This window comes from Acartia tonsa, chromosome 6 (assembly GCF_053477335.1).
Source record: "Acartia tonsa isolate MP-2025a chromosome 6, ASM5347733v1, whole genome shotgun sequence".
Lineage (NCBI taxonomy): Eukaryota > Metazoa > Arthropoda > Copepoda > Calanoida > Acartiidae > Acartia > Acartia tonsa.
In genome coordinates, this window is record NC_137265.1 from 19,576,882 (window position 1) to 19,590,065 (window position 13,184).

Here is a 13,184-nt window from a genome sequence, read left to right on the forward strand (position 1 = left end):
AGAACTGAATAAGAGTCGAAGCAAAATTGTAAGTAAATTTGTTGAAAAACTGCTTGATACAGGACAATTCTAACATGCCTAAATTAACGAAAAAAAGCTATCCTTTCTGGACGGACGGACCGATCCTAATTATAGGAAAGCTTTGCTTTTGATAACAGGAATTTGAAGGGATTAGACAATGGATGATTAATTGATGTACATGTTCAGTGATAATAAACAAACTTACTGCTTAATTTGATTAAAATGGTTGGTTGAAAAGTTTTGCAACTGCATTGTTTAAGCCTACCAATTAAGATTCTTTAAAAGTTTTGAAGGCAACAAATAAGAGAACTGACATAAAAAAAATTTCGATGCCATTATAATTTAGAGTCCATGTCCCCTCCCTTACTGTAGTTCTATAAGTGCACTTATTGTTGGCAATTAATTGACCGTGTTTGGAATTTTTTATGGAATTGTTATCAATATGCTTTATCCTTTACAAGTGGCTACACCCCTAGAGGCCTCTAGGGATACTTAAAGATGAAAAATAGTAAAAATTTTTAGAGGGTCATTTTTTTCTTTTCTCTTGTTATGATAAAACTTCCCTTATAAAACTAATAAAAACCTACACTGTAAAAGAAAACCACATGTGTCCAGCTGTTACATAGACAGGCAGAAATCCTAATACTTTTAAATATGGATTATGTCAACCGTGTTATTAATGAGCCATAGCAATGTTTTAAAATTTATATTTAAACTTCTAAATCATTTTGTGTCAATCACTAGCTCTATGGTAGAAATGTGATTTTCTTAACTGATATGTAAGCTAAACTCATGATTTTTTAATTACTAAAGAGCATCTGGCGTTCGGTCTGTTGATCTGGAGGTCTTGCCATAAAAAGTCGTAAATGTTAATTGAAAGGTTTTGTGTTTGAGTATAGCTTGATAATCACATATTATCTTTCTTTTTTTTATGACCATGGGACATCTGCTGTAACAATCTTTTTCCGTTTGTCCATGCACTGATTTTTTTGTGCTTCGCTACATATAGATGTTGTCATCCTTGTTTTATCTATTATCGTTGCTAATTAGTTAATTACAATATGATGAATAGCATGCTAATAATTGCAATGCATCTTTTCTCCCAGCATTGTGGAGCCGCTGGTTTTTTTTCAGGCGGCTCCTTCGAAAAACACGCGTCAATACTGGCGGCTACAATGATAAAATTGCAACTTTACAATTTGCATGTTAACAACTGCAACTGAATGAAAACCAAAAAATGGAAAGTCATGTATTGTTATCATTTTTTAAAAATTAATAAAAGGTGGTTTTGAATCAAATATACCCTTACAAAATATTTTTTTAATGAACAGCCATATAGTTCATGCATAATTTTATATATTTTTTTCCTAAACAAAAAAATAGGCTCCGTCTCCAAAACATTGATTAATTTAGGGCGGGTATAGCATACATACTGTGTATACTGTAGACCTTATCTATAATGGAATCATATTAACAACATGCGAAAATTGTTGCTAAAACATGTGGTAGGTCAGTCCTATAGGGGTTATTCATAGATTTGTACAGTATTATTGTACTATTAGAAAATTGTTGATAATAGATGTGGTAGTTCGGTCTGATTAGGATCATTTCCTAAGTTTGTACAGTATTATTGTAGTATTAGAAAATTGTTGCTAATACATGTGGTAGGTCAGTCCTATAGGGGTTATTTCATAAATTTGTATAATATTATTATTCTATTAGAAAATTGTTGCTAATACATGTGCTAGGTCGGTCCTATATGGATTATTTCATAGACATGTATAGCATTATTGTACTATTTGAAAATTGCTGCTAATACATGTGGTAGGTCGGTTCTAAAGGGATTATTTCACAGATTTGTACAGCATAATTTTTCATCATCCCCGTCCCTTTTTTATTTCTATACTTCTGCGAGGGGCTTTAATTCTGCAAGTACCTTTCCCTAATCAGTATTACTCGGCGGGGCTCTTTCAACAATTACTAAACCTAACCATAGATTTTTGTTATAATGCATGAATTGTTGCAATTATATGTCGGATTGGTTATGATATTTTTCCAGATTTGTGCAGCATTATTGAGAAATGTTTTTATAATAAGGAGACTAAAATAATTATGTGATAGGGCTCCGCAGACCTAAAGACTCTAGGACAATAAACAAAATATAATACAGGGGGCTGGGGTATCCCTTTTCAAATAATAGATCAAACTTTTAGTGAACTTCAAGTTCAAAACATACTGTACAAATAACGGAAATTATTAATTGTGAGCATATTTAAGTCGGTATCCTGATTTGATTGTAGTAAAACCCAGATCTTATCAACATGATTTGCAACTATCATTACATTTTCAATGAAATATTAGTTTTTGCTTTTCTGTCCTGAATTTAAGCTAGTATTGTAAGCTAAATATGTTTGATTTTTTATTTAAAGCCGTCTGAACCACATTTAACAAAAATCCACCCCCCCCCCTTCTCTTCAATAGGAATTTTAAGATTCAAAGCCAGACCATGAAGAAATTAATATTGGAAAAGTAAAAAAATATAATGTACATTTCTTGTATTCATTCGAATCCGGTGGATAGGAACCGGTTCTCATCCATACAAAAAACTATGTCTAGCATAGCATTATATCCATCTTTCTACGGATAAAAAAATGTACAATCATAAGATTAAAACCAGTTTTTTTAGCCGGTGCCTTCGGCCCCTCGGGGCTAAAAAAAATAGTTTTAATCGTATAATTGTACATTCTATATCCGCGGATAGCCGTTTATAATACGATGCGAGAAATAACTATTAAAACTTTGGTAACATGAAGGGTTTCAAAAGTTTGAGGGTGTTGGTAATCTAATGCATTTTTTAAAAAATTTAGAGAGCTTCAAAGTTTTAGGGGGGGGGATAAACACCCCTTTGCCTCAACCCTTGGACGTCTATGCCGTTGTACCTGCATGAGGGGGGAAATCTAATGTATTTTTAAAATTTTTGAGAGAGGTACAATAATGGGTTTCAAAGTATGAGGGGGGTAAACCCTTTTGGAAGTGTACGCCATTTGTGCCTGTTTTTAAATCCTGATTGCAAACTAGATGTTAATCTGAGAAAGGACACATTTATTAACAGAGAAGCTTTTCTGTAATTAGGAATTTATCTAAACATACGTTCGTACGTCTGCCATTTTGACTGCAATGGAGATAATTTATTATTTATTATAGGTTTAATGTAAATTATATTATTTTACCTTTTGAACTAATATTTCAGACACAGATTCCTATGACTATAAGTATAGTCGTTTATAATTTTAAGTCTCGTAAGTTATTATTAAGCACCCTCCATTTGTAGTACTTTATAAGTCTTCATATTTCTTTGTTTAACGAGCTTCGCGATTATGGATGTTGTCCTCCTTGGTTATGGTTATTTCCACTCATAAATGTTTCAGTAACAGAGTATATGCAGTTTATGTGTCCGATTGTCTCAGGGATACAGGAAAGGATTTTTAAAACTAACTGAAATTATCTTCTTCTAAATTTTGTTTATATGCTTTCTTATTGTTTGCTAGTATTTGCTTTCATATCAAGTAAGCTTCGTCTGAAGCTCTTTACAGTGCCGAATGAAGACATGTTATAATAATTGATAATAACGTCATTCGGGATACTTTAGTCAAAATTTTTCACTTCGTCTCCTAGGAGAATAATTTTTTTACAGCATCCTATGCAGTAGTGCCCAAAGTTCTTAAAATTAATCAAAAAAGAAAGGATCTAGTGCCCAAAGTCCAAGACAACAACAAGAATAATTTTATATCCATTGTCCCATCCCTTTATCCCGTTATAGTTTGGGCGGGGTAGTCTGCTTTAATATCAAAGTTGCAAAGAATTGGTTAGTTTGATTGCTGACATGCTGCCTTAGTAAACTAAATCAACAAAACACACAAACAATTTTAATTTTTTTTAGTTCAAAAAGGACATTTGCTATTTCTATATACAAGTTTTCCAATCAAAATCTTAGGTTACTTTTATTGAACTTTGATTGGTGTTCAAACTTTTCAACTAGTCGAGTTCGTGAGGAGGGTGTAGGGGTGTCAACAAAATTTTAAATTGGAAAGGCCTCCTTATCCTTTTTTCACCCTTTATTGGTTTTAACGCCCCCATTGTAAAGTTTTGTGCACGCCACTGTTTTCAACTAATAACTTTAACTAAACAAGGGGTACTTTTGATTATCATTATTTGGCACGTGCATAAATTTACCTAATTGTCTTATCCCTGAAAATATTACATTGGATAATTTTAATTTCTGATATTCATTTTTTTTCCATTATATAAAATAAATCTAATTGTATTAGTAAAATTCTAAATCAATTTATTACTTAACGTATTTTTAAAAGCGAAGCTTTTCTATAATTAGGGTTGGTCCGTCCGTACGTCCGTCACAGAGAGATAGCTTTTTTCGTCAATTTAGGCATGTTAGAATTGTCCTATCGATTTCAAACTTTGCATGGTGATTCCTGTAGTAGTTAGGTACGATTTAGAAAGCGTAGCAACTCTATAATCATTACCAGTTGGCCCGTACGTTCATTTTAAATATGTTTATTTTTTTACTTTTTTAACAACAAATTTTTATGTGATCTAATCATCCGATTGATCTGATTTTTGGTAAGTTGATTCTTGGGACAACAAAGTTTAACGTTATAAGCAAAGCAACTCTATAATCAAGTCCTAAAAATGTCAGTATGTCCATAAACATTATCCTGTATCAAGTAGTTTATCAACAAATTTACTTACAATTTTGCTCCGATTCTTATACATTTATATTCTGATTATTCAGTTCTGACACTATACAAGTGTAAATGTCCGTTTGTCCTACCGTTTCAATGCTTCGCTTTTATGGATGTTGTCATCCTTGTTTGTTTATTATTATTAAGATATTCATTTTTATACCATTTAAATCTAATTAATCCAATTTTAGAAAAATTCCACCTTAATTAACCATTACATACGCCCCCAGTATCTAGGGTATCTTTATCCAAAGGTGCTAGAAGAATAGCTAAAAACCATCCTTAGACTTTTATTAGGAAAAAAATTGCATTTAGCCATCAAAGAAGCTATGTGAATCTTCCCTGTAATGGAGAACTCGATCTATTCAGAAGTTTTTTAATATGTTAAGTTACAGACTAAAAAATCTTACTTCTTAACATAATAGGATAATATCTAAGGAATCTGTATTCGAAGGTTTTAGAAGAATAGCTTTAAACCTTTAGATAAAAATAGCTTTAAACCATCATAGGACCTATGTGAAGATTCCCTGTAATAGAGAACTCAATCTATTCAGTAGTTTTTAAAATAATAAGCTACAGACAACAAAAATCCTTACTACTTTATATAACAGGATGTTATTTTTTTTCAGACGATTGCAACAACAGCGGTGAATTTATTTTTTGGAAGCATTGGAGGTGTTTCTACCCTTGGCAGGTAACAATATTTGTCTACATAGATTTAGCAGCAGTGGGGTGCACAAGATTTTGCCAGGGGGGGGGGGGGTGCGAGAAGCGCACCTTAAAATTTTTAAATCCTCCTTTTGATTTTTGACACCCTAATTACACTAAATTCAAGGGGGGTGTTAGAGACTTCAATAATGGTGCTTTCCTATTGTCAGGATAAATTGGTGTTAATTTTTTCACACCCCCTTCGGATGTTTAAGTGGGTGTTTCAGGAGATTACACGCCCCTGTTTAACAGCATTAACTTTTCAAATTAAGTCATACTCATCAAAGACACCTTTTTTTTGTCTTATGGCATCTTAAGCACTTCACTTTAATTTTAAAACACAAAAAAAATCCTATAAATAAGATAATTACAATAAAGGTTAATTAAAAAAACAGGATATAAAGAACAATACATTAAATAACTACACGTTTTCAAAACTAATTTAGTATTTTCATTCGAAAGAATCGTTTAAGTAATATAATTAGTTTTGGTGAAATATTTATAAATATTTGTAATTCTAACTATCTATCCAGCTCGTGCACGTGTATATTTCTAGCAACGCGTGCGATGCGCACCGAAAATTTGTATACTTACCTTAAATCTTTCTATGTAGATCGTCTACTGCTGAAGAAAGAATTGGTGGTAACCAGGCTGGATTGGACTATCTTCTTACTCAAATAGATACGAAAACTCAATGGCAGGTAAAGTTTTGGAATCATTTCACTAAATTCTGAAATCTTATCTACCTATGAAGTGACATGTACAGTATTTTGCAAGTAGGATGCGCGAAGCCAACCCGAAAAGATTGACACCCACCTTAAACCAAATTGAGGTAGTTGTATAGAGGGGTGAATTTCAGACAGCAAAAGGGGTGTAATTTCTTTGTCTGGGTGGCGGATACACGCCTCAACTCAATCAATATACTCAAAAACTCAAAAATGTCTTCTTTACAGGTAACAGGGGGCTTGACACCCCTTGGCTGTTTAAAGGGGGTATAGACCCTAGTCAAGAGCACGTATAAGGGTGTGGTGGACAGACATCCAAGGGGGTGTGTAATGTATAAAACCATGTCTGTAATGGCTGTTATTTAAAAAAAAAGATTTCTAGTGAAGATTCCCTCAGCAAAGAAGCATCTACTTTAGACTTACTTCGTGCATCCCTTTATTTGGCTGTCTTTTTAAGCGAAGCCTTTCTGACACTCTACAAAAGTTAGAAGATGACTAAAGTCCCAGAACAGATTATGACGTCATACGATAGAATAGCCAATGAGAGGCAAGTATACACTGTAATTGACCAATGGTAAAATTTATGCTGGCCTCTCATTGGTTATTTTATCGTATGACGTCATTATCTGGTGAGGGACTTTCATCAGCTTCCAAGAGTTATTGTTTGTTTGTCCTTCCTTTTGATGTTAGAGCTTCCCTTTTGTGGATGTTGTCATCCTTGCTTTTATATCTTGAGATACATTAATACAATAAAAATTATAAAAAAAGATTCTTTAATTAAAAAAATGTAATAACATCAAACAATTCCATAAGCCTTAGAACTTATAAAATGAATTCTATCAGAACTGTTTTTATTAGATTTAATAATAGACATTTAATATAATGATCTCAGAATTAATAACAATTAGTTCTTGTAAACAAAATGATTAAATTATATTAAAAAAAAACAAGGATGAAAACATTCATGATACAATGAGAAAAAAGAAAACATATTAGAAAGGTAAGATATTTGAACAAGGTAGAACAATGAAAAGCATTAGTTCCTTAAATTTTCTTTTTAGAAAAGTGTTAAAACTATGATAGATTTTTCCCAGAATGGCTTAAAAAACGATTAATATCCGCTGGATTAGTATCGGTTCTCAGCCGTTATGAAAAATTATGTATAACATAAACATCTTATTACAGACAATTTTTCGCGAATATCAAAATAAAATCATAAGATTAAAACCAGTTTTATAAGCCCCAAGCTGTTTATAATGTGATGCGATAAATAACTATTCCAATATGAAAGTTATCATCCTTGATTGGAAATATCTAACGTAATTGAATGACATACGAACATCAAATCTAAACTCAACTATGTTATGAACATTGAACAACGTACTGTACATTATATGTAAGTGTATATACACAATTTAATTACAGACAATTAAGATTATAACAATATAATTTGTCCTAATATTATCCTATACATTTGACAAGGACAATTATGTTCGTTGTAATACATACACTTATCTTATCTTTATAACAGCTTATCTTATTTTAAGACCTAGTGGCTTCTCCCCCAGAGATCTCTGTAAATTAGTTTCATAAAGAAAAAGTAAAAAACATTTTGTGTAGGGAAGGGAGGATCTTTTCAGGGGCGATGTGTCTTATAAGGGCGTGGGTATATGTCTCAAAATAGTTATAAACCTTGCCAGGACCTATGAGAAGCTACACTGTAAAAGGGAATCTTACTTACCGGTTCTGTGGTCATGGAGATCCTTCGGTACACACAGACACACACATAGACATCCTCTTACTTTTATATAATGATTGAAAGTTGATTATAAATATGATGTTAAAATCAATATCAATTTCAAAATCAAGATTGATATTTTCATTTTTATAATTAGTGGCTCAACACGTAGCGCACTCGCACGTAGTCGGGGAGGTGATAGGTTCGAATCCCGGCTTAACACTGCGTCATAACTAAAGACGTTAGAAATTGTTCCTACTGCTACTATGTCAGGTGCGCGACATTAATAGTTAGAATAGGGGGAATGCATTGGCCCAAAAAAGGCAACTCTTTACTATGCACAGTTAGACTAATCCGAGAAAGGGTTGGTTGTCTGATGGGTGTTACTTAACCTAAAAACCCGGATGTTTAGACAGAAAAGGAGACATTTGGTTCCCCCTGGTTATCCTAGGTTGTTGGACCATGGCGTTTGAATGTCATGGGCAGCATCTCCGCCCGTATGAGGTAACTGACGAGATAGTGAAAGATAGCCATAAGTCCAATTAATACACTCAAATATAAATGTACAAGAACAAATAAAGACTGAAAAATTACTGTTTCTATAAATGTTAATTTTAAAGTCTCTTTGTTTTGTAAATATAAGAAAAAAAAACTTTTTCAAAATATTTGAATATCTATATTTACAGAATTTGTATTGTACAAAATCAAACCCTGAATTAACCTGTCATCAAACAGTTTATAGAATACATTAATACATGTATGTATTTAAGCTAATAATGGATTTAATATTACTTGGATCTTACACCAGATTATCAATTACTCTAATAAAGTAAATTTTTTTGCGGGCTAAAATAATGATAATTTCAATCTCCTCTACTCCCATTGGATAAACGAACAGACCAATAAAATAGAAACCTAGATTGAAGATAATTTTCCCTTGTCTTAATATCCACGTATATTCTACATCCATTATGCTAATAACCACTTATTAAGAAAGATGTCATACAAATTTATCATATTTGATTGGTATACCATTAAAGCACTGTATTTATACAACTTACAGATTATTAAATGTTCTCTATAATTTGTTAATAGATTTTATAACCAACGTTTTAAAATAATTGAATTTTTCGTATAGAGATTATACTTTTTAAGAACTATTTTGTCCATCATATTTTTTTTCACTTTGTTTGATGATTATTAGCTGCGTAGCATCTCTATAAGTAATAAAGTATCTGCTTCCCTCACTGACTGAATCATTCCTTCCAACAGAAAAGTTATTAGAGTTTAATAATCCAAGCTATTAGAGTATCTAAGTTTATATGTTAGATAACAACCCTATAATTTTTTCGTTGCCTAATTTAAAAAAGATACTATATTATACTCTTAAGAAATTGTAGGCAAAACCCCTATTTTGAAATTTTTTGACCAATTTTTTAATATTCTCAACCTTTCCTTGGTTTACTGAAATCTAAAAAAAACACTGAGAATGATTTAATTTGTTTCAGAATGTGGCTAACCAGACAGTTATCAACTTGTACTTGGTAAGAATATTTTATTTTTGTATCTACTCTGCAACTCAGATTTGTCTGACCCTCTATACATAATTGGGAGATGGCTCACGCCCCCCCCCCCCCCGAAGTATAAAAATTATGTGATAACTAGGGGTTTGAGCCTCGAGATGGCGAAAAAAGAGAGAGGCAGTTCTTCCCAATTTCTTATTCAGGGTTTTTTTTGGTGTCCCATTCGTTGGCTTAAAAAATTTGGGGACTACTATTAAATTTTGATTTGATTACTTGGTTCACATTAGCAGCAGTTTCCAATCTTCCCACCAATGATTTTATCCACAAAAGGAACAATTATGTTTATTTTCATTGATGTATAACTTTATACATAAATTAATATTCCATTGTTTTGTCCCTTATAATTTCTCCCTTTGAATATATTCCACCTGTTTGTCTAATATGTTATTACCTTAACAATAGGGTAGCCACCAAAGGATGTAATGTAATATCGTCGGATATTCTATGATAAAGGTCGTGCAATCAAAAGGTTGGTTGTATGTTAGATGTTACTTAACCTAATATTCTTGGGTATTAGAGTATCGCATCCTATAACAAGCGGATGGTGCTCTGGATTCTCTAGATGATCACTTAAAAATCGAAGGAAAATCCCGCCCTTTCGAGGCATGGTATAGGACGTACGTAATCATTCTTGTTTGTTTTCAGACCATTGGTTTCTTCCTGTTCTGGTACGCTCTCAGCTTCTTCCCAAAGTCCACGACTAACCGCAGGCGGACTGTGGATCCAGAGCCCACTGTCTGGAGAGGACATGAAATTATGCAGAGCGCTATCACATTTCTTAACTCACTGTAGACCCTGGGAGTGAGGGGACATTGGGCTGTTCGTTACATTGTCCCAAAAGTTTCATGAAAAAGTTTTCCTATTCGTTAGCTTTACAACTTTGGGGACTTTTCTTTAATTTGTCCAAACATTTCAACCACAAATTGTAATATACAGAAGGGGTAGTATTGGGGATGTATATCAATTTATCGGCCATTGTCTTAGCCCTTTAGATCCCTGATATAGAACACTGGTTAAGTTTGTCTATAAGCTTATTCACTACAAAACAAGTAATTAAATTATATACTTAAACTTGTTCTGATCAGTCATGAAATTTGATTAAAAGCATCGTATTATAGTCTGCATTCCGCGGATATTAAAATTAAAATTTATAGGATTAAAACCAGCTTTGTTATTTTAGTGTTCGTCAAAAATTGTCTGTAATTGTCTGGATGAGAAATGGTTCCAATCCAACGGATATTTATTGGTTTCAAAGCCATACTGGAAAAATTATTTAAAAGATCATAAGACACAACTTTGCTTTTATTTAAATTTTAAAAATGTTCATTTTCCCATGACTAATATGTTTAATATGCCAGAGTTACAGTTTTTGACATCAACATGGAAAAAAGCTTTTTCTATTTTCATTAAAGTAAGTTATTGATGAGTTGCACAGGAATAGGTCAATTGAAGGTAATTACTCTTTAAATTACCCCTAGAGTTAAGGCATTTGTTTTGGCATTTAAGCAAAAAACAGATTATCTATGGGATTAATTTAATTTTGTTTACCATTTACCTATCCCTGTAAATGTTGTACTTTTTTCAGAATGGCATCGAAACCCATTAATTTATCCGCTGGATTAGAACCAGTTCTCAACCATAATGAAATATCATGTATAGCATCGTATTACAGACATTTTTCTATGAATATTGAAACAAAAGGTTTGTCTCGGCCTTTGCCGCCTCAGGACTGACAAAACGGGTTCTAATATTTTCTTATTAATATCTGCGGAAAGCTGTCTATAAGCCGGTGCGATAAACAACTATTATTATTATTCTTGCCTTACCAATCTTGTTACTGGTATCTTTTAGTTCTGATGCTCAACTATATATATATATTCTGGTCTTATATTTCTAGTCACTATCACTCATCATATTCAAGTTACTCATAATCATTCTCTTTGTGTTTAGAAAAAAAATAGTGATTTTATTTTTAATGTAATTTAAAGCAGAATCATGACTAAAAAATCTCTCTGTAAACGTGTATAAAAAAATTCTTGCCGTTGCTTCTCACAATTCTTATCATAAAACTAGTTAAATAGTAGCTCCGCTACTGATTATAAAAATGAGCTTACCCATTTGAAATTTCTCTAAAGGAACACTTCGTTATTTAGGTTTATTTTCCCATCTTTCCTGAGTCAAATATGAGTTGCAATAAATTGAAAAAAAAATAAAACCATATTGGTTTTTATTTCAATTTTTTTTATTTAACCCTAATAGCGAAGTGTTCCTATTTCATTACCTAAATTTTTATTTTATTTCATAGCTCATCTTTATTTGTTCTCTATTGTACATTATTAAACTCATTATTCGGATCAGGTTCAATTTACGGTAAAATGTCCCAAGGAACGATTATCTCTAAAAGTCTATGAACTTTAAAGGCTGCTAACGGCCAAATGGATGAACGTATATATTATGTTAGCACAAAATTTTAACCGACAAAGGAAGTTCTAAAAAGTCAGGAATATTCATTATCTATAAGTGTACAGGTTTATCGCAGCGTACATAAATGCGCGAAAAAAAGACTTATTGCATGTTTTCATCAGTCAAGCTTTCCCTGTCCTTCATTGGATCTTGACTATTCCATACTATTTAGAGGCCTTCTAATGCCGCTTATAATGATGTTCGGGAGTAACATGTACGTTCAGTCGTTTGGCCGCTAGCAGCCTTTTAACGTTCATAAGTTTTGGAGATAATCGTTCCCAGGATAATTTTACCGTAAATTACACCAGATCCATGTTCAGTATGGAATCCTATAATTGTATATAGGTATAACTATTTCATCAGATAGATACACTTAACTTTTATATGATTCCACAAATCTCTATCTCCTGTTTCTACGCTTTAATATCTTCTAATGTAACTTTACTTTTATATTTTTTTCTTTAATTTATTTTATGACGAATTAATCAAATTAATAATATAATATACCTACATATTTTAATTTTTTTTGGATTAAATACTTTCTTCAAATGTCAAATTTTAAATATTTGTTTGTTATAAAAAGAATTTTTTATCGTTATAATTTATTTTTAGAATAATTGTTATCTTATTTTGTTATTTTTTCATTATTGTTATTTGTTGTTAATTTAGAATAAATAGCTTTTTCATTAAATTGTTTTATAATTAATTTAATTTTCCGTCGACATGTTTGAAACCGTTTGTATTTTTGGAAGCTCAGCTGCTCTATAATTAAGATATAACCTTCTGTACATCTGAAAAGCTATATGGTACTTTTTACTTAAATCTTGAGTCAAATCTCAATTTCATTTTTTATGCCATATTGCAAAAAAAACTCTTGCTATTTCTATATAACAATTTGCTGTTCGTTTAAGATGTTTTTTTCTTTTCTTTGCCACTGATCAACCGTTCCAAATGATACTTTGTAAGAAGCTGTTTTTTTTTTAAATTTTGATCCTCGATATTAATATCCTTATTTCATAATAAGGTCAAGTTCCAAAGACGACATTAGAGCGAGGAAATGCCGCGTTCATTATTCTAGGCTCTCCGGTTGTTTTTATTTTACTTTACAGTTTTGACACGTAATCTTCACTAAATAAATTAATTACAACTAATTCTTTAAGAAATCGTATCTGAATTGAATGTTTTA

The 13,184-nt window shown here is 31.9% G+C and overlaps 1 protein-coding gene across 4 annotated transcripts in view; it reads left to right on the forward strand.

The window, feature by feature from the left end:
* LOC145322035 (uncharacterized) overlaps positions 1 to 11,399 on the forward strand; it is a 76,879-nt gene extending 65,480 nt beyond the window's left edge. For all 4 annotated transcript variants that reach the window (XM_080163783.1, XM_080163782.1, XM_080163785.1 and 1 more), the window contains 4 exons: positions 5,411 to 5,475; positions 6,103 to 6,190; positions 9,461 to 9,496; positions 10,181 to 11,399. In XM_080163783.1, the coding sequence (XP_080019909.1) occupies positions 5,411 to 5,475; positions 6,103 to 6,190; positions 9,461 to 9,496; positions 10,181 to 10,327 (336 nt within the window). In that variant the 3' untranslated portion in view covers positions 10,328 to 11,399. The remainder of the gene's footprint in view (positions 1 to 5,410; positions 5,476 to 6,102; positions 6,191 to 9,460; positions 9,497 to 10,180) is intronic.
* The last annotated feature ends 1,785 nt before the right edge of the window (positions 11,400 to 13,184 follow it).